The sequence below is a fragment of the Danio rerio genome, chromosome 4, assembly GCF_049306965.1.
Source record: "Danio rerio strain Tuebingen ecotype United States chromosome 4, GRCz12tu, whole genome shotgun sequence".
Lineage (NCBI taxonomy): Eukaryota > Metazoa > Chordata > Actinopteri > Cypriniformes > Danionidae > Danio > Danio rerio.
Window position 1 is genome coordinate 37,105,001 of NC_133179.1, and position 27,286 is coordinate 37,132,286.

A 27,286-nucleotide genomic window follows, 5' to 3' on the forward strand; every position below is an offset into this window, starting at 1 on the left:
GGTAGCATATAAATTGTAAACAGTAAAGGGCCTAAAACTGATCCTTGAGGCACCCCATACTTTACTGGGCAGATTTGTGAAGGCTGTCCATTAATATTCACAAACTGGTAGCGGTCAGTTAAGTATGACTTAAACCATTGTAGAGCCTGTCCCTGGACACCTGTAGACTTTAAGCGATTTATGAGGATATTGTGGTCTATGGTATCAAATGCCGCACTAAGATCGAGTAAAACTAATAGCGAGACGCACCCTCGGTCAGCAGCTAAGAGTAAATCATTGGTTATTTTCACTAAGGCGGTTTCTGTACTGTGGTGAGCCCTGAAACCTGACTGAAACACTTCAAAAATATTGTTCGTCTGCAGAAAAGAGCATAATTGAGTGGAAACAACTTTTTCTAGTATTTTAGACATAAATGGAAGATTTGAAATAGGCCTATAGTTAGCTAAGTTGTTGGTGTCTAGTTGCGGTTTCTTAATAATAGGCTTAATAACAGCTAGCTTGTAAGAGTTTGGAACATGGCCTATAGATAAAGAAGAGTTGATAATGTTAAGAAGAGGTTCTCCTATAGCAGGTAGCAGCTCTTTCAGTAATTTTGTTGGAATTGAGTCCAGCATACACGTAGCTGGTTTAGAGCTATTTATAATTTTATCTAGCTCTTCCTGTTCTATGATTTTGAAGCAGTGTAGGTTATTATTATGATTTAATGAAATATTTACAGGATTTGGAGTATAAGCCGGTGCAGAAAGTTTGGCATCTCCTATTTTTTGTCTAAAGCCTTCTATTTTATTACTGAAAAAATTCATGAAGTCATCACTACTAATTTGCGGTGGAGTAGTTTGTTCCAAGGATGACCGATTATTAGCTAATTTAGAGATGGTGTTAAATAAAAATCTAGGATTGTTATGATTATTTTCTATCAGTTTGCGCAGGTGCTCGGTCCTGGCAGATTTTAGAGCCCTCCTATAGCTGGACATACTGTCTTTGTACGCAATTCTAAAGACCTCTAAATTAGTTTTTTTCCATTTACGTTCCAGGGCGCGGGTTGCTGTTTTTAGCGCACGAGTATGACTATTATACCATGGTATAGTTTTAATCTCTCTAGCCTTTTTTAATTTGATGGGTGCCACAGTATTTAGTGTGCTAGTAAAGATGGCATCCATACTGCTGGTTACTACATCAAGATCATTTGAGTTTGCGGGTGCATTACGAAATAGAGAGAGATCAGGTAAGTTATTTATAAATTCATCTTTAGTTGACGGAACAATAGTTCTACTAGGGCGGCGTATTGGAGCGGGTTTGCTGATTTCAGGTAAACACAGCTTATATAGTAAGAGGTAGTGATCTGTAATATCATCACTTTGTGGTATAATGTCTACGTCAATAACCTCGATTCCATAAGACAGAATTAGATCTAATGTATGCTTTAAGCGATGGGTTGGACCCACAACGTTTTGCTTTATCCCAAGTGAGTGTATTAAATCCATAAACGCGAGTCCTAATGTATCATTAGCGTCATCTATGTGGATGTTAAAGTCACCTACAATTAGCATTTTATCAGTTTTGACTAGTAAGTCAGAAATAAAATCAGAAAATTCTTTTAGAAATTTGACATAGGGTCCTGGGGGTCTATATATGGTGATTAAAGCGAGAGATAACATAGGTTTTTGTATAGTATCTGGAAGCTGAACATTAAGCGATAATACTTCAAAGGAGCTAAACATAAGTCCGTTTCTCTGTTTAATATTAAGGAAATCACTAAAGATTGATGCAACTCCACCCTAACACTAACACTTTTGCAGGTACAACTTGATTTAGTACAACTACAATCACTTTTAAACTGTTTGGGAATCATAACATACTGTATTTTAATCTTTTTGTTCAAGTTTGCTCCTCTATTATTTTGCCAACCGGTCTCGTCTCTGCTCTCTCTCTGTGGCAAGCTGGAAGGGGCGGAGCTAACAACCCGCTCTTACGATTGGTTGTTACTTTACCTCAAACTACATTTGTATACATGAATTTTATTTTGTTTATCATATTTATAAAGACTTGTAGATATAATAATAATATGATTATACTTTAACTATTTCACTAGGGTTACATATGTTTCTGCAACTATTGTCGGTAAGATGAATTTCAGTTTTGCCATATGAACGACAGAGCATAAGAACGACAACATCCTTCAAAACGACAAGAGCGTGCGAGTAAAACACCTTCCACGGAAGCACCAGGCTCTTTCAAATGCCAAAGCATTTGAACAACAAGGATGGGATTTGATGGACCCTTCCACCTCATCATGTATGTACTCACTTTCCTGATATGGGCTGGACTATAGGATTTCTGTATGTATTTGCTGCTATTTTCGGTAAAGATGACGTTAAATTTTGCAACAACATCCTTCAAAACGATAAAAGAGTGAGAGTAAAAGAACTTCTACAGAAACATCATGATCTCTCGAATGCCAGAACATATGAGCTACGAGGATGGGATTCGAACCCACGCGTGCAGAACACAATGGATTAGCAGTCCATCGCCTTAACCACTCGGCCACCTCGTCACGTCCTTTCCTTCTTCTCTGCTGGAGGCCCGACTGTGGCACATAATTGTAAATGTATGTTTCTGCAACTATTTTCGGTAAGATGACTTTCAGTTTTGCTGTATGATCGACAGAGCAAATGAACGACAAAAATGGGATTCGATGGACTCTTCCACCTCGTCATGTATGTACACACTTTTATGATGGGGGCTGGACTATGGCATATGTTTGTATTTGCAGCTATTTCCGATAAAGTTGACATAAAATTTTGCAACAACATCCTTCAAAACGCTGTAAGAGTGAGAGAATTTCTACAGAAACACCAAGATCTCCCAAATGCCAGAACATATGAGCGACGAGGATGGGATTCGAACCCACGCATGCAGAGCACAATGGATTAGCAGTCCATCGCCTTAACCACTCGGCCACCTCGTCACAAACTATCCTTCTTCTATGGGGGAGGCCAGACTGTGGCACATATTTGTATATGTATGTTTCTGCAACTATTTTCGGTAAGATGACTTTCAATTTTGCCGTATGAACGACAGAGCAAATGAACGTAAAAATGGGATTCGATGGACTCGGCCACCCCGTCATATATGTACTTACTTTCCTGTTGGGGGCTGGACTACGGCATTTCTGTATATATTGGCTGCTATTTTCGGTAAAGATGACGTTAAATTTTGCAACAACATCCTTCAAAACGATAAGAGCGTGCGAGTAAAACACCTTCCACAGAAGCACCGGCCTCTTTCAAACGCCAGAGCTTTTGAACGACAAGGATGGGATTCGATGGACTCTTCCACCTCGTCATGTATGTACTCACTTTCATGATGGGGGCTGGACTATGGCATATGTTTGTAATTGCAGCTATTTTCGATAAAGTTGACATAAAATTTTGCAACAACATCCTTCAAAACGCTAAAAGAGTGAGAGAACTTCTACAGAAACACCATGATCTCTCAAATACCAGAACATATGAGCGACGAGGATGGGATTCGAACCCACGAGTGCAGAGCACAATGGATTAGTAGTCCATCACCTTAACCACTCGGCCACTTCGTCGCGTGTCATTCTTTTTCTCTGGTAGAGGCTGGACTGTGGCACATATGTGTATATGTATGGTTCTGCAACTATTTTCGGTAAGATGACTTTCAATTTTGCCGTATGATCGACAGAGCAAATGAACGACAAAAATGGGATTCGATGGACTCGGCCACCCCGTCATGTATGTACTCACTTTCCTGTTGGGGGCTGGACTACGGCATTTCTGTATATATTGGCTGCTATTTTCGGTAAAGATGACGTTAAATTTTGCAACAACATCCTTCAAAACGATAAGAGCGTGCGAGTAAAACACCTTCCACGGAAGCACCAACCTCTTTCAAACGCCAGAGCATTCGAACGACAAGGATGGGATTCGATGGACCCTTCCACCTCGTCATGTATGTATTCACTTTCATGATGGGGGCTGGAATATGACATTTCTGTATGTATTTGCTGCTATTTTCGGTAAAGATGAAGTTAAATTTTGCAACAACATCCTTCAAAACGATCAGAGCGTGCGAGTAAAACACCTTCCACGGAAGCACCGGCCTCTTTCAAACGCCAGAGCATTTGAACGACAAGGATGGGATTCGATGGACTTTTCCACCTCATCATGTATGTACTCACTTTCATGATGGGGGCTGGACTATGGCATATGTTTGTATTTGCAGTTATTTTCGATAAGGTTGACATAAAATTTTGCAACAACATCCTTCAAAACGATAAAAGAGTGAGAGAACTTCTACACAAACATCATGTTCTCTCGAATGCCAGAACATGTGAGCGACAAGGATGGGATTTGAACCCACGCGTGCAGAGCACAATGGATTAGCAGTCCATCACCTTAACCACTCGGCCACCTCGTCACGTCCTTTCCTTCTTCTCTGGTGGAGGCTGGACTGTGGCACATATTTGTTAATGTATGTTTCTGCAACTATTTTCGGTAAGATGACTTTCAGTTTTGCCGTATGATTGACAGAGCAAATGAACGACAAAAATGGGATTTGATGGACTCGGCCACCCCGTCATGTATATACTCACTTGCCTGTTGGGGGCTGGACTACGGCATTTCAGTATGTATTTGCTGCTATTTTCGGTAAAGATGACATTCAATTTTGCAACAACATCCTTCAAAACGATAAGAGTGTGCGAGTAAAACACCTTCCACAGAAGCACCAGCCTCTTTCAAACGCCAGAGCTTTTGAACGACAAGGATGGGATTCGATGGACTCTTCCACCTCGTCATGTATGTACTCACTTTCCTGTTGGGGGCTGGAATATGACATTTCTGTATGTATTTGCTGCTATTTTCGGTAAAGATGACGTTAAATTTTGCAACAACATCCTTCAAAACGATAAAAGAGTGAGAGTAAAAGTACTTCTACAGAAACACAATGATCTTTCGAATGCCAGAACATTTGAGCGACGAGGATGGGATTCGACCCACACGTGCAGAGCACAATGGATTAGCAGTCCATCGCCTTAACCACTCGGCCACCTCGTCACATACTATCCTTCTTCTATGGGGGAGGCCGGACTGTGGCACATATTTGTATATGTATGTTTCTGCAACTATTTTCGGTAAGATGACTTTCAGTTTTGCCGTATGATCGACAGAGCAAATGAACGACAAAAATGGGATTCGATGGACTCGGCCACCCCGTCATATATGTACTCACTTTCCTCTTGGGGGCTGGACTACGGCATTTCTGTATATATTGGCTGCTATTTTCGGTAAAGATGACGTTAAATTTTCAACAACATCCTTCAAAACGATAAGAATGTGCGAGTAAAACACCTTCCACAGAAGCACCGGCCTCTTTCAAACGCCAGAGCTTTTGAACGACAAGGATGGGATTCGATGGACTCTTCCACCTCGTCATGTATGTACTCACTTTCATGATGGGGGCTGGACTATGGCATATATGTTTGTATTTTCAGCTATTTTTGATAAAGATGACATCAAATTTTGCAACAACATCCTTTAAAACGCTAAAATAATGAGAATAAACGAAATTCTACAGAAACACCATGATCTCTCGAATGCCGAATCAAATGAGCACGAGGATGGGTTTCAAACCCACTCATGCAGTGCATAATGGACTAGCAGTCCATCGCGTTAACCACATGGCCAACACGTCATGTATTTTCCTTTTTCTCTAGTGGAGGCCGGACTTTGGCACATAATTGTATATGTATGTTTCAGCAACTATTTTCGGTAAGATGACTTTCAGTTTTGCCGTATGAACGAAAGATCAAATGAACGACAAAAATGGGATTCGATGGACTCGGCCACCCCATCATGTATGTACTCACTTGCCTGTTGGGGGCTGGACTATGGCATTTCGGTATGTATTTGCTGCTATTTTCGGTAAAGATGACGTTAAATTTTGCAACAACATCCTTCAAAACGATAAGAGCGTGCGAGTAAAACACCTTCCACGGAAGCACCGGCCTCTTTTAAATGCCAGAGCATTTGAACGACAAGGATTGGATTCGATGGACTCTTCCACCTCGTCATGTATGTACTCACTTTCATGATGGGGGCTGGACTATGGCATATATGTTTGTATTTGCAGCTCTTTTTTTTATAAAGATGACATTAAATTTTGCAACAACATCCTTCAAACCGCTAAGAGAGTGATAGTAAAACAACTTCTACAGAAACACCATTCTATCGAATGCCAGAACATGTTAGCAACGAGTATGGGATTCAGACACACGTGTGCAAAGCACAATGGACTAGCAGTTCATCGCCTTAACCACTCTGCCAACTCATCTCGTATACACCTTTTTCTCTGGTGGAGGCCGGACTGTGGCACATATTTGTAAATGTATGTTTCTGCAACTATTTTCGGTAAGATGACTTTTAGTTTTGCCATATGAACGACAAGAATGGGATTCGATGGACTCGGCCACCTCGTCATGTATATACTCCCTTTCCTGATGGGGGCTGGACTATAGCATTTCTGCATGTATTTGCAGCTCTTTTCGGTAAAGATGACATGAATTTTTGCAACAACATTCTTTAAAACGATAAGAGCGTGCGAGTAAAACACCTTTCACAAAAGCAACGGCCTCTTTCAAACGCCAAAGCATTTGAACGACAAGGATGGGATTCGATGGACTTGGCCACTTCGTAATAAAATTTTGCAACAACATCCTTCAAAACGCTAAAAGAGTGAGAGTAAAACAAGTTCCACAGAAGCACCAGGCTCTCTCGAATGCCAGGACATATTAGCGACGAGGATGGGATTTAAAGAGCACAATGGATTAGCAATGCCAGCTGCTGAAGGATTGTCCATCAATATTTCACAAATGTTGAAGATGAGAGCCAATCGGAGCGATTCGCTCCAACATTGTTGCCAATCATGTTGCAGCGCCTGAACATTTGCAGCCAATCGCAGACCGGAATTCTCAACATTTTCAACATTTGACCAATCAGAGTCATGGCAATGTTAAAGCTGGGGAAGGAACCGTTCCAAGATTCACCGCTAGGTGTGCAGTCAAACAGGTTAGTCAGATGTCAATCAATTTTCCGAACTGAGCCGAAGGTACACGAAGGAATGATGCGGTCCTCTGGAGGCGGGTCAGAAGTCAAAAAAGTTCAGTGACCATCAGTGATATTCAACGAACAGCATCATTCGACAGAGCACAGCATCGTTTTGCTTAAAGTAAAGGATTTTTTCCGATAGTGATTTCTTAAAAAAGGTAAGAAAAACTACACAATTGCACGAATTAATGTTTTAGTGTGTTGTATTTCAAATTTGAATACTTTAATTCAAAACCTTTTATTTATAGGAAAAAAAAATGTCTGAAAAATCTCATAAAGCTATGTCAGACGCTGACTGGATTTCACGTCTGAAAAAGTTTGCCTGCACAGGATTTTGGCCATAAAATTAGGGCAACAGGCCAGCTCCTCGACAAAGAAAGTGGCATAAGATTTATCAAAGGGTGTGTATTTCGTTTACATGATATAATGTTTGTTGAAATTTGCTTAACAGAGTAACGTTAACTTGTTAGGCTTCAGTACATTCAGTACAGTATCTGTGTAAAACATGTCATACTTGTTTTTAAATATTAAAGTGTTTTAAATTTCATGTATTTTGAGATTTACGTCAAATAATTTAGTAAGTTTGACCGTTTATGAGAGAGATCTGAAAAGGTGGGGGAATGGATTATGAGTGTACAGTATACAGCATGTGGTTTTAAGGCCTAAAATGTTCCTGTCCAGTTCCTCTTATTCTTCTTTTCATTTTTGGAGATACAAACTGTACAATTACATATTAAATAAATATTACACACTTTAGAAACAGTGGTAAATTAATTTACAGAGCTATTAAAATGCTTCATTAAGGGTGTCATTGAGTTATAATTCTTGATTAGTTATAAAAGTTTTTTGTATTGTGTAAAATTATTTATTATATTTTTCATGATTTTTTCAGATTGAGAAATGCCCATTGCAATCTCGTGGGCAGAGGACCATGCTTGGAGGTGTGCTGAAATGCACATGTGGTTTTCACACTCAAAAGGTACATTTTTGAGTCAATATGTGTTTATTTTTAATTACTAGAATGGCTTTCCTTTTTCATGATTATATGTATTTTTGTGATTATTTTTAGCAGAGTACTGCTTCTGCTGCTCCAGCACAAACGGTGCAACAACCTGCCCCTACTGTACCTGCTCAGGAGGTGATGGAGACGAGACAACTTGAGGCCCAGCCCCAGCCCCCGTCTACTCCACCAGTGGCATCAAAGATTTCACCGCAATTGTCAATAATACATTTTTTTAAAAATCAAAAGAAATGACAATTTCAGTGTTTCAAGTGTTCAAGGTGATCAAAGTTCAGTTCAAAGTTCAAACATAGAAGAGAAAAGAACAAAAAGCAATAAAAAAGTTGAGGTGTTGCTAGAGACCTGCTTAAACTAAATTGAGTAAATTAGTTTAAATTAGGTGGTAGTTTCTAATTGCTTGAAATGTAAGGTAATATACACTAATGTTCAAAAAAAATTATTATTGTTAAAATATAAAAGCTTGGATTAAATTACATGGTCAGGTCATGGTCAGGGTCAGTTTTTAAAGCTACATTTTACCTCTTGTCTTCAGATAATGATACATAATAAACACTAATATTAAATACTTTGTTTCGATTTTAAGTGTAAGCTAAAATTTGTACTTTTTCTAAACAACGAGTCTGAGGTATTATCTTGAAAAAGTACTTATTTAAAAAATATATAAATATATATATATATATATATATATATATATATATATATATATATATATATATATTTTTTTTTTTTTTTTTTTTTTTTTTTTTTTTGCTACCACAGGTATGATAATATTTTTTCTTCTGGGAGAAAATCTTATTTGTTTTATTTCGAATACATTTTTCAAGGTCAATATTATGAGCCTCTTTAAGCTTTTTTTTTTTTTTGTTTGGCATAGTCTACAAAACAAACCATCGTTATACAATAACTTGCCTAATTACCCTAACCTGCCTAGTTAACCTAATTTACCTAGTTAAACCTTCAAATGTCACTTTAAGTGGTATAGAAGTGTCTTGAAGAATATCTAGTCAAATATTATTTACTGTCATCAGGGCAAAGATAAAATTAATCAGTTCTTAGAAATGGGTTATTAAAACTTTGATGTTTAAAAAAATGTGCTGAACAAATCTTCTCTCCATTAAACAGAAATTGGTGGAAAAAAATAAAAAAGCGGGCTAATAAATAAGACTTCAACTGTATATAATAGTACAATAATACTGTATATAACATAATTCAATACTTTATTCCTTTGGTAGTAAAAAAAAATATTTGTTTGCATATTGCTCCTTGATGCAGAAAACTATAATTTTAATCAAAGCCTAATGTGTCACATTTTTTTGCAATGAACCTGAACCAGTTGTCTAATTAAATCTATTCTAACTTATATCTTATTTCTACCTGTAAAAGTAGCAGAGGTTGGTAGTAAAAAACAGCTTGAACTCGAAACACTGTAGAGAAATCAAACTGATTGTACTACAGACATATAGAAAGATAGTTTCTAATTGCTTGAAATTTAATGTGATATACACTAATGTTCAAAAAAATTATTATTGTTAAAATATAAAAGCTTTATATTAATCATATATAACAAGAATTCTATTGTGTTTGATTTGCTCATAAATTAAATTGATTTTATTTGATTTGAATTGTTTGAATAAATTATTCTTTATTTATTTAATTTGCCTATATAATTATTTCACATTATTCCAGTTTTTACTAAATATTAGATCAAATAAATGTAGCCTTGATAAACATATTTAAAACATTAAAAAAATACATTGAGCAGATCGCAAACCTTTGAACAGTAGTGTACATTTTGCCATTGTGAACACAGTGTTTTTAGTGAAATGCTTTTTGTCTTGCCCTATTTGAGTTCACCAAACCAAGATTTTCCGGATCCCACATTGCTGCAGCAAAGCCAAATCTTAGTGTGGCTAGAAGACCATCACAGGTTGACGTTCAGCCCAGTTCAGCAGTGTGTAGTGCTTCTACACCAAGCACGGCTGTAAGTATTGTCATAATCCACATAGCTTTCTGAGAGAATTTGGTATAAGCATTTGTTTTACGTAAATTCGTATTTTTATTAAGTACAGTCACATTAAATCTCAATAAAACATCTCTGTAGTATTCTTTCAGTGCATAAAAACATATATATTAAAAATAAGCACCATTCTTTAAACTTTTTGTTCTGCATAGAAGCGCTGTGACAAAATTTTACAGTTTAGCAGCAATCATTCATTTCCAATGTATTTTATACATTAATGTTCAAATAAAGTAATGGTTGCAAAAAATTCTGATTAGTTAATGTTACTTATAGATATATATTTACAAAATGCACTTTGTTATACTGCTTGTTTGTACAGACACAGGACCTTCAAGTTTCTGCCCCCGTCCTCACATCCACTACGGCAGTGACCAGTTCCACAGAGCCATCCGGCATTGTCTCAGTAAGTAATTTCATATTTTCTGTCCAAAAAAAGGTAATTTGGTTTGCATATTTGCTGCCCCAGCTGAATTCACACAAAGTGGTTTTAAGACCAGCCAGTTAAATTGACTTGATGTTAATTAACTAAGCTTGATATATGTATAAATGCTAACAAAATAAAGAGGAAAAAATAAAGCAAAGAATCACAAAAATTACGCCTTCTGTTGTTGATATTTTATGTTCACAGTAGTAAAAGAAAAGAAAATGGATGGAAAAGTAGAAAGGAAAAAGAGAAAAAACTATATTGGAAAATACTTTTGCTTCTTTAAAGAAAATGTTTATTGGTAAAATTCTATTAATGATTTTTGGAATTGAAAAACATAATAAGGTATTTAAAAACAATCACTTAAAATCAAAGGTATTTAGATTATAATCATGATATCATGTGAGGGTACTCACTCAAATATGTAAGGTGCATTTACATTACCAGACTAAAGGTTTTATCTATTTCCTTCACAGACTGCACCTTCTGGGTCATTGTTGCAAGCTCCATCAGCTGTTCCACTTCCGCGCCTTTGGGCTGAAACCTTGCCACCAGAGGACCACAAGTGGATTGCCAGCAGGCTTTTTAAAATGGGGTCCAAAGGAAAGCCAGAGCTTCTAGACAACCTCCAGCTCTGGTATTACCCTCCACAGCCTGCACTTATATACAATCAGGCTCCAGCTCCAGACAGATTTTTCTGTCATTCACTTTTGCTGTGGATGCCATACAAGCTGTGGAGGGTCAAAGTCCTTTGCCCTAATCCTGCATGTGGACAGCATCAGCTGACAGTTGGAGGTCTGCACAAAAGGGCACGGCAGGTTCTGGACATCGACAGGATGTACAACATGGTTACAGAAACCCTCATCTGTACCAAGTGCAAAGCCTCGCATGTGTCCTGGAGTCAGACTGTCTTGCAGCAGCTGGATCTTGGCCATCGCTCAGAGTTTCGGGTCATTCTCACACAGAAGTGAGTAATTGAACACCTTTATTCCTCGTGCAGTTGTTAACCTATCATCACAGATATATGAAAATACTTTACAAATATATATATATATATATATATATATATATATATATATATATATATATATATATATATATATATATATATGTTTATATTAATATTCTTCTCTTCCTAAGGTACGCCTGTGATATAAGAGTCATTCGCCTACTGCGTGAGCGTGGACTAGGCAACAGCCCCACAAGGGTCATCAAACAACTGAAGGAAAACCACAGTGAAGAGTGGCTCCAGCGTCTGGCCCGCTACACCACTCAGTGTGTGGATTTCCTCAGTGGACCTGGGGTGTTGCCGATCACCTTCCAGGAGCCCCCAGCACCTACAGTTGTGCCAAGCTGCAAGTGGCTCCTCACTGTCTACAGCCAGGACATCTTGACAAGGTTGAATGAAATCCATGCCAGGATAACATCGACCCATGGGTCCATCTTGAAGATGGATTCAACTAAAAAGGTTAGTGGATATTCATCAATTTATAATTTCTTTATTATATTCCAGCATTGGTAAAAACCCTTTGTGTAGTCTGCTTGATCTGACGATACACCATGGTTCTTCTCTTGTCTAATCTAGATCACAAAAAAGCTGGCTGGGACAGCAAGAGGAACAGGACTCTGGCTCACCTCTGTTGGCAATGAGTTTGGTCAGGTGCTGATAAGTGTGCTCACTGCCCAGGAAGGAGCAGGACTGGACAGGATGGTGGATGGGCTGGTCAGAAGATACCAGGAGGCTGGTGTGGATCCACCTGCTGTTTTGTATGTGGACTGTGGGTGCTGCGCTGATGTGGGTGAGACCAAACTCAAAGCCAGGTTCAGTGGATGGCCGGAGTTGACTGTGAAATTGGACATCTGGCACTTTATGCGCAGGATTGCCGTGGGATGTACAACTGATGCTCATCAACTGTATCCCATCTTCATGTCACGGATCTCTGCATGCATTTTTGAATGGGATGCGGCTGATGTTTCTTTGCTACGCCAAGCAAAGCGAGCACTGTTGATGTCCCAAGGTTGGCCTGCGTTGTCAGATGCTGATGTCAACAAGCATCTCACCAGGGAGGAGCTGGCTCTCCATTGCCGGAGGAGGACCTGTGGGGAGGAGACTACCATCCTTCTACTTGAACAGCTTCTTACTGAGCTCATGAGCAACAAGGGCAATGACTCGCTGGGCGTTCCTCTTTTAGACGAGGAAAGGATGGAGCACATCTGGAGTGTCCAAAAAAAGCATATCAAATGCATTCAGGACCCCCCTGGTATCGTGCTCTATACTGAAACGGGGAGCATAACCAAGGGAGGTATTCTGCTACGGACCTACAGATGTGCCAGGGGCTCCACGTCTCTCGAGTCCTTTCATTTACACCTCAATCGTTTCATCCCAGGTATGATTCTGCACAAACATTGTGTAAAAACGCATTAAATGTCTTTGTGTGTTTGTTTTTTAATTAAGTCCTAAACATTGTTTTTAATATTTACAGGGTCCAGCGCAAATAGTCTGAACTTTCAGATTTATTTGCTGGAGGGACTAAACAGGTGGAACCAGGACCGGGAGGCTGCTTCCTTGGCATCTGAACCATCAGCTTTACGCAGCTACACAGGAGAACTTGTTTACTGTGTAAACTGCAACTTTGAAAAGTTGTTTGGGAGAAAAGTGGTGCCCAACTTTTGTCCGCCTGCACGTTACACTGGTAAGAGATTTTGCTATTGTTAATAAACCTGCAATTTCTGTGTTCTCTCCATCTACTGTATCCAGTTTGATACAGTAGGTCAATGTTCATGAGCTTTGTGCTGTGAAATCTTTACTTGTCCTTAAATATTTGTAAGAACAAATGTATTGTTTCATGACTATTTACTGAAGTAAAGCAAGATACAAAATTATTATTACATTATTATTACATGTCATTATCAAACATAATGCTACAAGCTTTGAGGGAAATTTATTTGTACATTTCTCTGTCTTCGTTGTTTTTCCATTGCATTTTATTAGATGTTTTGTCCAGAATATTTATTATGTTTTGGATCTCTGACTAAAATGTATGATTTTGTTTGTTTCTTCCTTGACGTTGAGCTTTTAAAACTACTTGCTACTTCAACACCCAATCAAACATGGCTCTTGTTTATTTATGTTTCATTTATTTTTTTCAGGTGAGCTCATTGGAGTGCAGTATCTGTTCCAGCAGACTGGTCAGGCACTGCAGAACATGAACCCAGACTGTGAGCAGACTGCTGAGCTCATTGAGGATCTCAATGTGGATGAGCGAGAAGAAGATGAGGGCTTCTGTGACATCAATGAGGATCACACTATTGCTGATCCGGAGGCTGCTCTGTCACCATCCTCCTCCACATTGAGATCGGGTTCCTCCACTGCAGTCACCAGCAGTGTCGCTTCTTTGCCGGTCTCCACATGCCCTGCACTGGTCCCTGACCCACCTGCGCAGCCTGAAGAACCAATTTCACCTGTGCCCTTAGAGCCAGAAGAGGCTACGGAAGATGATGACGAAGATAATGATGATGACGACGATGATGATGGTGATGAAGAGACTGTAAGTCCCACTAATTTTTGTCTTTACAATGATCTAGAATAATTTTAAAATAAAGTGTAAAGTCAAACACGCATCAGGTTTATTTCTGTAGTGCAGCTTCAACATGATAACAGAATCAATTATGGAATTATGCATTGAACAATTTAATGTGCTATTTTTTTTTTTGTTGTGCTTTCATTAGGCTGTTGACTACTATAATATTCCGGGCTTCCATCATATGGACAGGCTGGCTGAATATCTGGTTTAGCTCCGGACCCACAAAAGCCTCAGCCTCACCAACCAGGAGGCCAAATTATTGGTCTTTGGCAAAGCCTGCATGACCGAGACAAAAAGCGGGTGGTGTATGCAGCTCGACACCAGAAGCGACTGCTGAGTGGGCGATTTAAAACACCCAAGAAGCCCACTCACACCCCTGGCGTGGAGAGCACTACCAGATGTGTGCTGGGTGCAAGCAGTTCTCCTGCTCAGTGGCCTGACTGTTGCCGTCTTGTGGAGACCATCTTTATTAGGCTTTGTACCATCCACCCTAGTCCCAAGCGAAAAGGCAAGGGAACCCTTTCAAGATGGTCTCTGATCCTGCAAGACTACCGCAGGATTAGGCAACTCTGGGCAACAGCTTGGTAATGGGAGGTACATCCATGCAGCTGGTTGAGGTAAACCAGAATACCCTGATTCAGTGGTCTAACCCTAACAGACAAAAGAAGCAGGAGCTGTCTGTGCTGCTTCAGGGTATTCAGTCGCCTCAACCCCTCCCAGAAGCCCAGGAACCTCTCCCAGTTGCCAAAAGTCTTCGGACAGAGCCAGACCAACCAGGAGAGCAGCACCAGTATGTGTTGCCAGAGAGCACAGCAGGTCAGGCAAGGCAGAGGCAGACATCTGTTGGACGACCCCCACTCAGACCCAAGGCACCAGTACAGACCCAGGTCATATTTACACCACCAGCACCTGGAGCATCGCTGCAGATGGTACCCAACATATACATCCCAGCTACACCAGGGTATGCCGATGTTTCAGGGTGTACCAATGTTCCAGGCTGTGCCAATGGTCCAGGGAATCCCTATGGCCCAGGGTATCCCGATGATGCAAGGAGTGCAGATGGCCCAGGGTATCCCAATGGTGCAGGGGATGCCACTCAGACAGCCACCACTTCAGCCAACAATGTCCAGTACCAGCTCATAGCCTGCTGCATCACCGTCCACATCTGGAGCCATTCCCAAAAGACCGTACCGGAGAACTGTTCAAGCGAACACTTGTAAAAAGTGTGGGCAGTTCAAAACAAATGCCACAGGCCATAGCCAACTCAGGGGCAGGGTGTACTGCCCATAGACTGAAACTTTAACTAAAGAAGAGGGGCTAGAGGAAATGAAAAGGACCAATCCAAAATAATGTGTTTGTTTGTTTGTGTATGTATATAGTGTAATAGTTCTTCTATTTATTCAATTTCACTTGCTGTTAGTTTATATTTTTATTTCACATTTTCTTTAAATAGTGTATTTATTTTGTTGACATTTTATTTAACGTATATATTATTCATGTGTGTGTGTGTGTGTGTGTGTGTGTGTGTGTGTGTGTGTATAGTGTTTACAGTTTATAACCATAATAATTTAATTTATTCTATTTCACTTGTTTTTTTGCACATTTTACTTTTTAATAATTTATTTTGTTAACATTTTATTTAACTTATTTATTATTTATATTTGTGTGTGTATTTATATAGTTTATAGCCATAATAGTTCTACAGTTTATTCTATTTCACTTGTTGTTGGTTTCTATTTTATTGCGCATTTTATTTAAATAGTGTATTTATTTTGTTAACATTTTATTTAACTTATTATTTATATATGTGTGTGTGTACAGATAATAAACAGATTTATAACCATAATAGTTCTTTAATTAACTTGTTTGATTCTGTTTTATTGCACTTTTTATTTAAATAGTTTATTTATTTTGTTGACATTTTATTTAACTTATTTTTTATATGTGTGTGTATGTATAAAGTGTATACAGGTTACAACCATAATAGTTAAATTTATTCTATTTCACTTATTGTTTTGATTTCTAAATTTATTTAACATTTTATTTAATTTGTTAATTTTGTATTTATTCTGTTAATATTTAACATTTAATTTTTAAGATTTTTTATTTGATGTTCATTACTGTTTTTTGACCATTGTTAAATAAATATTGGATTAATAAATGTCCTTGACTTTTAAGTCCACTTTGTGTCGGTTTCTGTTTGTATTTACCATTTTATTAACATTGTTTATTTATATTGTTAATACTGTATTATTAATAACTAATTTATTATTTTTACATTTTCTACTCTATATTCATTACTGTTCTGTTGACAATTGTTAGATAAATAATGCATATATAAATAACTGACTACTTGACTTTTAATTCCAAATACACTACGCACACTATACACACACACACACACACACACACATATATATATATATATATATATATATATATTTATATATATATATGTATATGTGTGTGTGTGTTCACTATATACTCTATGACATTTCTATAGATCATTTGTACATTAAAATACAAAACAATAATAACCATAAGCATAATGCTACAACAACTACTAAATAATGACACATTCAAGTTGGTATGCTTTATTTTTCATGAAATAATGTCAAAAAACACAAGAATAAAGTGCTTAGGCATATTTTATTTACCTTGGAGCATTACACATTCAAACAGTTAGTTTATTGAGTAATAATAAACCAATAACAATAAAGCGTCTTTAGCTGGATTCGAACCCCGGTCTTGGTGAGCACTTGCAATAGAAATCAATGTAACTCAAATTGCGTTGTTTTAACACAGAACAGTATCACTATGCGTGACGTAAAGCAGGTGCAGGGAAGGCGTGTCTGGGAAGCTTAGAATTCACCCTTTCTTTTCTTCATTTTTCCCCCTCTTCTTCCCTTTTTCTCTTTCTTTCTTCCCACCTTTCTTCCCTTCTTGCCCTTCTTTGTTGGACAATTTTTCCCCAGCTTGAACACAGCGCTTTAGACCGCTCTGTCATCCTGACATGCTTGACTGGTATGAGCTGTCTCCAGTAGGCAGCGCGTCAGTCTCATAATCTGAAGGTGATGAGATCGAGCCTCACATGGCGTGCTAACTTTTGGCACATGGAAGCGCTTAGATGACTGGGTGGCATTTTTTATCCCCTTCCGTGTGGATCATGCTTCCCCAGGGCGAAAAAAGCTACAGCTCCTCTGGAGGCCTGGCGGCGTGAAGTTCCAAGAACATTTCCTGAGTCTGAAGCAATGATGGTAAGATGCCTCCATTCCTATCACGTTGTCGCTTGACGTTCGGCGTGGATCTGTCAAATGTCATGAATTAACGTTGTGCGAGGATTTGACGAAAAGTCCTGCGAATCCCATTGCCTTAAAAATCAATGGCATCCCAGAACATTCCACTACATGGCATTCCAAGACAGTTCTTTTGATCCCTTTTCGGTTCACTTGCATTAAAGTCTTCGTCCATTGTTTTTTTTTCATATGCATCTTCGAGTTTTTGTGGACAATACTTTGATCGGAAACGCCTTAAAACCTACAGTCTAAAGTGCCCATTAAGTCTGCCAGGGACACTGCTACGGTGCATGAACTTTGGCTCAAAGAGATTGATGCTGTGCTTTGTCAGTGTTACTGTATCACTCGGACATGGCGCCAAAGAGTTAAAGAACTGAGCCTGAACGCGTAGCCAAAAATTTGGTTTGTCAGATGTGGTGTTTGAACCAACACCTCTAGCAGAGACTGCGTCCTGAACTCAGCGCCTTAGTCCACTCGGCCAACCTGACATGCTTGACTAGTTTGAGCTGTCTCCTAGGACCCAAAAAGCACAAAGGCAAAGAACAACATGGATCAGCATTGGTGGTTCAGTGGTGGAATTCTCGCCTGCCACGCTGGAGACCCGGGTCCGATTCCCGGCCAATGCAATTCCTGTTTTGTGTTGCTACTCTTTCAGCTCTGGGTAACAGCCTTGCAGCAATCACACCCAACTAGGACAGCAATATGCGCATATCAGCATTGGTGGTTCACTGGTAGAATTCTCACCTGCCACGCGGGGGACCCGGGTCCGGTTCCTGGCAAATGCAAATCCTGTTTTGTGTTGCTACTCTTCCAGCTCTGTGTAACAGCCTTGCAGCAATCACACCCCACTAGGACAATAGTATGTGCATATCAGCATTGGTGGTTCAGTGGTAGCATTCTCGCCTCCCACGCGGTAGACCCGGGTCCGATTCCCCGCCAATGCAATTCCTGTTTTTGTGTTGCTACTCTTCCAGCGCTGGGTAACAGCCTTGCAGCAATCACACCCCACTAGGACAGATCTATTAGCATATCAGCATTGGTGGTTCAGTGGTAGAATTCTCGTCTGCCACGCGGGAGACCCGGGTCCGATTCCCGGCCAATGCAATTCCTGTTTTGTGTTGCTTCCTTTCCAGCTCTGGGTAACAGCCTTGCAGCAGTCACACCCCACTAGGGCAGCAAATTAGGCATATCAGCATTGGTGGTTCAGTGGTAGAATTCTTGCCTGCCACGCGGGAGACCCGGGTCCGATTCCCGGCCAATGCAATACCTGTTTTGTGTTGCTACTCTTCCAGCTCTGGGTAACAGCCTTGCAGCAATCACACCCCACTAGGACAGACGTATGAGCATATCAGCTTTGGTGGTTCAGTGGTAGAATTCTCGCCTCCCACGCAGGAGACCCGGATTTGATTACCGGCCAATGGAAATCATCTTTTGTGTTGCTACTCTTCCAGCTCTGGGTAACAGCCTTGCAGCAATCACACCCCACTAGGACAGCAGTGTGAGCATATCAGCATTGGTGGTTAAGTGTTAGAATTCTCGCCTCCCAAGCAGGAGACCCAGGTCCGATTCCTGGCATATGCAAATCATGTTTTATGTTGCTACTCTTCCAGCTCTGGGTAACAGCCTTGCAGCAGTCACCCCCCACTAGGGCAGCAATATAAGCATATCAGCATTGGTGGTTTAGTGGTAGAATTCTTGCCTGCCACGCGGTAGACCTGGGTCCGATTCCTGGCCAATGCAAATCCTGTTTAGTGTTGCTACTCTTCCGGCTCTGTGTAACAGCCTTGCAGCAATCACACCCCACTAGGACAGTAGTATGTGCATATCAGCATTGGTGGTTCAGTGGTAGCATTCTCGCCTCCCACGCGGGAGACCCGGGTCCGATTCCCGGCCAATGCAATTCCTGTTTTTGTGTTGCTACTCTTCCAGCGCTGGGTAACAGCCTTGCAGCAATCACACCCCACTAGGACAGATATATAAGCATATCAGCATTGGTGGTTCAGTGGTAGAATTCTCGTCTGCCACGCGGGAGACCCGGGTCCGATTCCCGGCCAATGCAATTCCTGTTTTGTGTTGCTTCCTTTCCAGCTCTGGGTAACAGCCTTGCAGCAGTCACACCCCACTAGGGCAGCAATTTAGACATATCAGCATTGGTGGTTCAGTGTTAGAATTCTCGCCTCCCAAGCAGGAGACCCAGGTCCGATTCCCTGCATATGCAAATCATGTTTTATGTTGCTACTCTTTCAGCTCTGGGTAACAGCCTTGCAGCAATCACAACCCACTAGGACAGCAGTATGAGCATATCAGCGTTGGTGGTTCAGTCGTAAAAATCTCATTTGGGACGCGGGAGGTCCGTTTTCCGGCTAATTCAATTCCTGTTTTTTGTTGCTACTCTTCCAGCTCTGGGTAACAGCCTTGCAGCAGTCACACCCCACTAGGGCAGCAATACAAGCATTTCAGCATTGGTGGTTTAGTGGTAGAATTCTTGCCTGCCACGCGGTAGACCTGGGTCCGATTCCCGGCCAATGCAATTTCTTTTTTGTGTTGCTACTCTTCCAGCTCTGGGTAACAGCCTTGCAGCAATCACACCCTACTAGGAGAGCAGTATGAGCATATCAGCATTGGTGGTTTAGTGGTAGAATTCTCGCCTCCCACGCGGGAGACCCTCGTCCGATTCCCGGCCAATGCAATTCCTGTTTTGTGTTGCTACTCTTCCAGCACTGGGTAACAGCCTTGCAGCAATCACACCCCACTAGGACAGATTTGTGATTATAACAGCATTGGTGGTTCAGTGGTAGAATTCTCGCCTGCCACGCGGGAGACCCGGGTCCGATTCCCGGCCAATGCAATTCCTGTTTTGTGTTGCTACTCTTTCAGCTCTGGGTAACAGCCTTGCAGCAATCACACCCAACTAGGACAGCAGTATGCGCATATCAGCATTGGTGGTTTCCTGGTAGAATTCTCACCTGCCACGCGGGAGACCCTGGTCCGGTTTCTGGCAAATGCAAATCCTGTTTTGTGTTGCTACTCTTCCAGCTCTGTGTAACAGCCTTGCAGCAATCACACCCCACTAGGACAGTAGTATGTGCATATCAGCATTGGTGGTTCAGTGGTAGCATTCTTGCCTCCCACGCGGGAGACCCGGGTCCGATTCCCGGCCAATGCAATTCCTGTTTTTGTGTTGCTACTCTTCCAGCGCTGGGTAACAGCCTTGCAGCAATCACACCCCACTAGGACAGATCTATTAGCATATCAGCATTGGTGGTTCAGTGGTAGAATTCTCGTCTGCCACGCGGTAGACCCGGGTCCGATTCCCAGCCAATGCAATTCCTGTTTTGTGTTGCTACTCTTCCAGCTCTGGATAAAAGCCGTGCAGCAATCACAACCCACTAGGACAGCAAACAGAGCATATTAGCAGTGGTGGTTTAGTGGTAGAATTCTCGCCTGCCACGCGGGAGACCCGGGTCCGATTCCTGGCCAATGCAATTCCTGTTTTGTGTTGCTACTCTTCCAGCTCTGGGTAACAGCCTTGCAGCAATCACACCCCACTAGGACAGATGTATGAGCATATCAGCTTTGGTGGTTCAATGGTGGAATTCTCGCCTGCCACGTGGGAGACCCGTGTCCGATTCCCGGCCAATGCATATCCTCTTTTGTGTTGCTTCCTTTCCAGCTCTGGGTAACAGCCTTGCAGCAGTCACACCCCACTAGGGCAGCAATTTAGGCATATCAGCATTGGTGGTTCAGTGGTAGAATTCTTGCCTGCCACGCGGGAGACCCGGGTCCGATTCCCGGCCAATGCAAATCCTGTTTTGTGTTGCCACTCTTTCAGCTCTGGGTAACAGCCTTGCAGCAATCACACCCCACTAGGACAGTTGTATAAGCATATCAGCATTGGTGGTTCAGTGGTAGAATTCTCGCCTCCCACCCGGGAGTCCTGTGTCCGATTCCTGGCCAATGCAATTTCTGTCTTGTGTTGCAACTCTTCCAGTTCTGGGTAACAGCCTTGCAGCAATCACACCCCACTAGGACAGCAGGATGAGCATATCAGCATTGGTGGTTCAGTGGTAGAATTCTCGCCTCCCACGCAGGAGACCCGGATTCGATTACCGGCCAATGGAATTCATCTTTTGTGTTGCTACTCTTCCAGCTCTGGGTAACAGCCTTGCAGCAATCACACCCCACTAGGACAGCAGTGTGAGCATATCAGCATTGGTGGTTCAGTGTTAGAATTCTCGCCTCCCACGCAGGAAACCCAGGTCCGATTTCCGGCATATGCAAATCCTGTTTTATGTTGCTACTCTTTCAGCTCTGGGTAACAGCCTTGCAGCAATCACAACCCACTAGGACAGCAGTATGAGCATATCAACGTTGGTGGTTCAGTCGTAAAAATCCCATTTGTGACGCGGGAGGTCTGTTTTCCGGCTAATTCAATTCCTGTTTTTTGTTGCTACTCTTCCAGCTCTGGGTAACAGCCTTGCAGCAGTCACACCCCACTAGAGCAACAATATAAGCATATCAGCATTGGTGGTTCAGTGGTAGAATTCTCACCTCCCACGCGGGAGACTCGGGTCCGATTCCCGGCCAATGGAATTACTGTTTTGTGTTGCTACTCTTCCAGCACTGGGTAACAGCCTTGCAGCAATCACACCCCACTAGGACAGATTTGTGATTATAACAGCATTGGTGGTTCAGTGGTAGAATTCTCGCCTGCCACGCGGGAGACCTGGGTTCGATTGCTGGCCAATGCAAATCCTCTTTTGTGTTGCTACTCTTCTAGCTCTGGGTAACAGCCTTGCAGCAATCACACCCAACTAGGACAGCAGTATGAGCATATCAGCAGTGGTGGTGCACTGGTAGAATTCTCGCCTGCCACGCGGGAGACCTGGGTCCTATTTCTGGCCAATGCAAATCCTGTTTTGTGTTGCTACCCTTCCAGCTCTGGGTAACAGCCTTGCAGCAATCACACCCTACTAGGAGAGCAGTATGAGCATATCAGCATTGGAGGTTCAGTGGTAGAATTCTCGCCTGCCACGTGGTAGACCTGGGTCCGATTCCCGGCCAATGCAATTTCTTTTTTGTGTTGCTACTCTTCCAGCTCTGGGTTACAGCCTTGCAGCAATCACAACCCACTAGAACAGCAGCATGAGCTTATCAGCATTAATGGTTCAGTGGTAGAATTCTCGCCTCCCACACGGGAGACCTGGGTCTGATTCCCGGCCAATGCTATTCCTGTTTTGTGTAGTTTATCTTCCAGCTCCGGGTAACAGCCTTGCAGCAATCACACCCCACTAGGACAGATGTTTGAGCATATCAGCATCGGTGGTTCAGTGGTAGACTTCTTGCCTGCCACGCGGTAGACCTGGGTCCGATTCCCCGCCAATGCAATTTCTTTTTTGTGTTGCTACTCTTTCAGCTCTGGGTAACAGCCTTGCAGCAATCACAACCCACTAGGACAGCAGCATGAGCATATCAGCATTAATGGTTCAGTGGTAGAATTCTCACCTCCCACGCGGGAGACCCGGGTCCGATTCCTGGCCAATGCAATTCTTGTTTTGTGTTGCTAATCTTCCAGCTCTGGGTAACAGCCTTGCAGCAATCACACCCCACTAGGACAGCAGTATGAGCATATCAGCATTGGTGGTTCACTGGTAGAATTCTCGCCTGCCAGGCGGGAGAACCGAGTTCGATTCCGGGCCAATGCAAATCATCTTTGATGTTGCTACTCTTCCAGCTCTGGGTAACAGCCTTGCAGCAATCACACCCAACTAGGACAGCAGTGTGAGCATATCAGCAGTGGTGGTTCACTGGTAGAATTCTCGCCTACCATGTGGGAGACCCGGGTCCGATTCCTGGCCAATGCCAATCCTGTTTTGTGTTGCTACTCTTCCAGCTCTGGGTAACAGCCTTGCAGCAATCACACCCTACTAGGAGAGCAGTATAAGCATATCAGCATTGGTGGTTCAGTGGTAGAATTCTCGCCTACCACGTGGCAGACCCTGGTCCAGTTCCTGGCAAATGCAAACCCTGTTTTGTATTGCTACTCTTCCAGCTCTGGGTAACAGCCTTGCAGCAATCACACCCCACTAGGACAGTTGTATAGGCCTATCAGCATTGGTGATTTAGTGGTAGAATTCTCGCCTGCCACGCGGGAGACCCTGGTCCGATTTCCGGCCAAGGCACATCCTCTTTTGTGTTGCTACTCTTACAGCTCTGGGTAACAGCCTTGCAGCAATCACACCCCACTAGGAGAGCAGTATGAGCATATCAGCAGTGGTGGTTCACTGGTAGACTTCTTGCCTGCCACGCGGTAGACCTGGGTCCGATTCCCAGCCAATGCAATATCTTTTTTGTGTTGCTACTTGTAGCTGACGCTGATTGGTCAGCTTGTAATTTTGTTTATTGTTTTGAATTTCATTATTTGAATGTGTATTGGTATATGTTTGTTACTAATTTCTTTGTTTCCGGTTGGCCTGAGTGGGAAGTCACATGATTCTCATTGATTGATTTAACCTGCGAGAGTTTGTATGGTCACTCAGGATAGTGAGATCTCAATGCAAGCACCTGTTTAATGTTCCTGCGTATTCTACAGCTGGTTATCAGGTCAACACGGTAAACTAAACATTGTTTATATATTATTTGTTTATTTTGATGTCCTTTTGATCTGTATTTGTGTGAAACATTTGGTTTGTTTATTTGTTTATCTTTTAGTTTTCACGGTGTTCAATAAAGAAAATCCATATGGACATCAGTATTTGGAAGCGTGGAGTGTTTTATTAACCGGCGGGTAGTTACAGTGAAAACGTGGCCCAAATTCCACCTTACCAAGGTGTTTATCAGCGGTGCACAGCAACGGTGAGCAGCTCGTATCTCTGGACGGACTTTTGTGCGCGGCTGGGCTGCCTCAGTGGTGACGGAGGACGCTATTTTCGGCGCGTGATTCCTCCGTGAAAGTCTGAGACTGTGGAAGCTATTTAGCAGCGGCGGTCTGTGAGGAACTGGTTTCGTGACGTCATACAAGCTGCTGCCTTGGTGTTGGCAGCAGCGAGATTCAGAGCGCAGTTTGGCGTCTTTCTCACGTGGCGGATCCTTTCATTCATCTCTCATTCATCGGCGTCATAGCAGGTCAGACTGTGGTATTTGAATGCCGTCTTTGGCGAAAAGTTGATGTTTTAAAGAGTTGGATCCAAGTTGTTTAAAGGTAAAGTTGCTTATAACCAGAGAGAGAGAGGAAAAATATGTGCTGATGGTAATGGTTTGAAATTGCTGTGACTGTATCAATGTTTAAGGGTTAACATAGATATTAACTTTTTGTAGAAAAAAAGGTTTTAAAATGCATGTAAATATTTCACAGTATTAAGGGTATTGTTTTGAAGTGAGTTTGAGTGTTTAATAATCTCATGGTTGTGTTGTGTAAAGTGTGTGCACATAGAAAATAATTGACAAAAACAAACAAAAAAAATGTCTGTTCAAGATGAGTCAGCTGAACAAAATGAATGTTTATTACAAGAGCAAGTTTTAATGGATGATGTATATGAAATTGAGGGCACTGTGAGAAATCGCTATACATTATGTACCACATGCACTGAAAAATCTGAGGTGAGGTTTAAAGAACTTAATTCTGGTTCATCAACGGTAAATGAGGTTAGAAAATCTTCCCGTGACAAGTTTTTGACACCAAAGATGCAGGAGTTGAAGGAGCAAGAGTTGATCCAGAAGAAAAAGAAGTTTATAACTGCATATGAGAGTTGGAAGATTCATGTAAGAGATGTTCGTTTTAAACTGAAGCATGAGTGTTCTGAAAGTGATTTGTATGATATGATGGATGAGGTTGAGAAGAAAGAGTCTGACATGAAAGTGTTGTATGATAACATTCGATCTCAAGTAGTACCAAGTCAAGAAATTAGGAGGAAAATTGATGCATGTTCAGCTGTTACTGCAGACTTGCTGAAGATAATGAGGGTACGCCTGGTAGAAGATGGCATAGAGTTTGATGCTGAAGCGGAGAAGGCAAGACTGCGTATGCTGCTGGACTGTGAGTATGCGAGGTCCATTTATGGATCTACAGTGTCTAGAGCTGCAGCTCTTAGTAATCATTCAAAACCACTTTCAGAATCTTTAAGCATTTCTGGTAAGAGAGCAGAGGCTGCTGCTTTGTTGGCCGCAAAGAAAGCTGAAATTGAAATGGAGGCCGATATCAATGAGCATAGGCAGCGATTAAAGAAACTTGAAAATCGCAGAGATGTTGAGGTCATGGAAGCAAGACTTCGAGTGTACACTGAAGAGGAAATTAAGAATGAACAGCCAGCAATGTGGTTCAGCCTGCGCAGATGTGAGTAACCTTATTCTTCCTGATTCTAACACACCAGATTTGGATAAACAAGACCCAGAAAGTAAAGTATCTGTCACACAGACATTACAAGAGTCAGTGGCCTTATCCCGTCTTCCTGTTCCAGAACCTTTTGTATTTTTCGGTGACCCACTTAAGTTTATAGAATGGAGCATAATGTTTAAGTCACTTATAGAAAGACGGTGTCCAAATTCAGCAGACAGACTCTTCTATTTGCAAAGGTATATTGATGGTGAAGCCAAATCAGTTCTTGAAGGCACCTTTTATAGAAAAGATGATCAAGCTTATCAGCAAGCATGGGAAAAGTTAAATGCCAGATATGGTCACTCCTTCGTGGTACAACGTGCCTTTAGAGAGAAACTTAGTAAATGGCCCAAGATTGGTGCATCCGAATACGTTAAATTAAGAGAGTTCAGTGATTTTTTGCAATCATGCAGTGATGCCATGCCACACGTCAAGAGTCTTAATGTGCTGAACGACTGTGAGGAGAACCAGAAGATATTGCTTAAACTTCCCAATTGGGTGATTCATAGGTGGAACCGTTATGTCACAGAACAGTTGGACTTGAACAAAGAATACCCAAGCTTTTGCACCTTTGTTTCGTTTATCTCTAAGGAAGCACGCATAGCATGCAATCCTGTGTCATCTTTGTATGCATCAAAGACATCTGATGGGAATTCAATTAAGGAGATAAAGCATCCTAGGATAAGCTCGTTGGCAACCACTACGGACAATGTAGATGGAGCATGTGATTTGGCTGATTCTAGCAATTCTAAGGCGTCCAATTTAAGGAGTACATTAGTGCTTGGTGCAAGTTCAGTCGAATGTTTGTTTTGTGGAGAGGGACACTCAATCTATAAATGTCAAGATCTAACAGAGAAGACTGCAATGGAAAAGAGAGGGTTTATTATGGAGAATAAGTTGTGTTTTGCATGCTTGAGAAAAGGACATTTCTCCAGGGACTGTAGAAACAGGGCCATATGTGCTGTATGCAAGAGGCACCACCCCACTCCGCTGCATGAAGATCGTCAGATAACAGATAAGCCAACTACTCAGGGTGTTTCACAAGTTGAAGAAAGTACATCCTCTTTATGTTGTATGAATGGTGGAGAAAAAGGTTTAACATCCATGATTGTTCCTGTATGGTTGTCTTCATCTAATTCTGAGAAGGAAATACTTGTATATGCTTTATTAGATACACAAAGCAGTCACACTTTCATTGATCAAGAGATATGTGAGCGATTGCAGGTAACAACAGATCCAGTAAAATTGAAGCTGTCCACTATGTTGGGAAAGGATCATATTGTAGAGAGCCAGAGAGTTTGCAGACTCCAAGTTAGAGGGTTCTTTTCAGATAGTTCATTCTGTTTGCCTCCTGCTTATAAGAGGGACTTCATTCCCTTTGAACGGACACATGTTCCTACCTGTGAAACTGCTAAAAGATGGAGACATCTAGCA

General features: G+C 41.6%; 1 protein-coding gene and 12 non-coding genes across 13 annotated transcripts; 8 read left to right on the plus strand and 5 right to left on the minus strand.

The window, feature by feature from the left end:
- Positions 1 to 2,468: 2,468 nt before the first annotated feature.
- Positions 2,469 to 2,554, minus strand: trnas-gcu (transfer RNA serine (anticodon GCU)). Its single transcript has one exon. It is a non-coding gene; the product is annotated as a tRNA-Ser (tRNA).
- A 332-nt stretch (positions 2,555 to 2,886) lies between these two features.
- trnas-gcu (transfer RNA serine (anticodon GCU)) lies at positions 2,887 to 2,968 on the minus strand. The gene has a single exon. It is a non-coding gene; the product is annotated as a tRNA-Ser (tRNA).
- A 548-nt stretch (positions 2,969 to 3,516) lies between these two features.
- Positions 3,517 to 3,598, minus strand: trnas-acu (transfer RNA serine (anticodon ACU)). The gene has a single exon. It is a non-coding gene; the product is annotated as a tRNA-Ser (tRNA).
- A 766-nt stretch (positions 3,599 to 4,364) lies between these two features.
- Positions 4,365 to 4,446, minus strand: trnas-gcu (transfer RNA serine (anticodon GCU)). Its single transcript has one exon. It is a non-coding gene; the product is annotated as a tRNA-Ser (tRNA).
- Positions 4,447 to 5,003: 557 nt separating this feature from the next.
- trnas-gcu (transfer RNA serine (anticodon GCU)) lies at positions 5,004 to 5,084 on the minus strand. The gene has a single exon. It is a non-coding gene; the product is annotated as a tRNA-Ser (tRNA).
- Positions 5,085 to 9,995: 4,911 nt separating this feature from the next.
- Positions 9,996 to 16,364, plus strand: LOC101884080 (uncharacterized). The gene is made up of 8 exons (XM_021475604.3): positions 9,996 to 10,135; positions 10,494 to 10,577; positions 11,075 to 11,565; positions 11,739 to 12,066; positions 12,184 to 12,985; positions 13,082 to 13,291; positions 13,749 to 14,146; positions 14,328 to 16,364. Exons 3-8 carry the CDS (start codon positions 11,189 to 11,191, stop codon positions 14,391 to 14,393), a joined length of 2,181 nt encoding a protein of 726 aa, XP_021331279.1. The 5' UTR covers positions 9,996 to 10,135; positions 10,494 to 10,577; positions 11,075 to 11,188; the 3' UTR covers positions 14,394 to 16,364.
- Positions 16,365 to 18,511: 2,147 nt separating this feature from the next.
- Positions 18,512 to 18,582, plus strand: trnag-gcc (transfer RNA glycine (anticodon GCC)). Its single transcript has one exon. It is a non-coding gene; the product is annotated as a tRNA-Gly (tRNA).
- Positions 18,583 to 18,670: 88 nt separating this feature from the next.
- trnag-gcc (transfer RNA glycine (anticodon GCC)) lies at positions 18,671 to 18,741 on the plus strand. Its single transcript has one exon. It is a non-coding gene; the product is annotated as a tRNA-Gly (tRNA).
- A 565-nt stretch (positions 18,742 to 19,306) lies between these two features.
- trnag-ccc (transfer RNA glycine (anticodon CCC)) lies at positions 19,307 to 19,377 on the plus strand. Its single transcript has one exon. It is a non-coding gene; the product is annotated as a tRNA-Gly (tRNA).
- An 89-nt stretch (positions 19,378 to 19,466) lies between these two features.
- Positions 19,467 to 19,537, plus strand: trnag-gcc (transfer RNA glycine (anticodon GCC)). Its single transcript has one exon. It is a non-coding gene; the product is annotated as a tRNA-Gly (tRNA).
- A 718-nt stretch (positions 19,538 to 20,255) lies between these two features.
- Positions 20,256 to 20,326, plus strand: trnag-gcc (transfer RNA glycine (anticodon GCC)). The gene has a single exon. It is a non-coding gene; the product is annotated as a tRNA-Gly (tRNA).
- A 247-nt stretch (positions 20,327 to 20,573) lies between these two features.
- On the plus strand, positions 20,574 to 20,644 carry trnag-ccc (transfer RNA glycine (anticodon CCC)). The gene has a single exon. It is a non-coding gene; the product is annotated as a tRNA-Gly (tRNA).
- A 566-nt stretch (positions 20,645 to 21,210) lies between these two features.
- trnag-gcc (transfer RNA glycine (anticodon GCC)) lies at positions 21,211 to 21,281 on the plus strand. The gene has a single exon. It is a non-coding gene; the product is annotated as a tRNA-Gly (tRNA).
- The last annotated feature ends 6,005 nt before the right edge of the window (positions 21,282 to 27,286 follow it).

Coding starts and splice junctions, on each gene's coding strand:
- LOC101884080 (XM_021475604.3), top strand. CDS start 11,189: ATGGGGTCCAAAGGAAAGCCAGAGCTTCTAGACAACCTCCAGCTCTGG. Junction 11,566..11,738: donor CGGGTCATTCTCACACAGAA/GTGAGTAATTGA, acceptor TCTCTTCCTAAG/GTACGCCTGTGATATAAGAG. Junction 14,147..14,327: donor ATGATGGTGATGAAGAGACT/GTAAGTCCCACT, acceptor TGCTTTCATTAG/GCTGTTGACTACTATAATAT.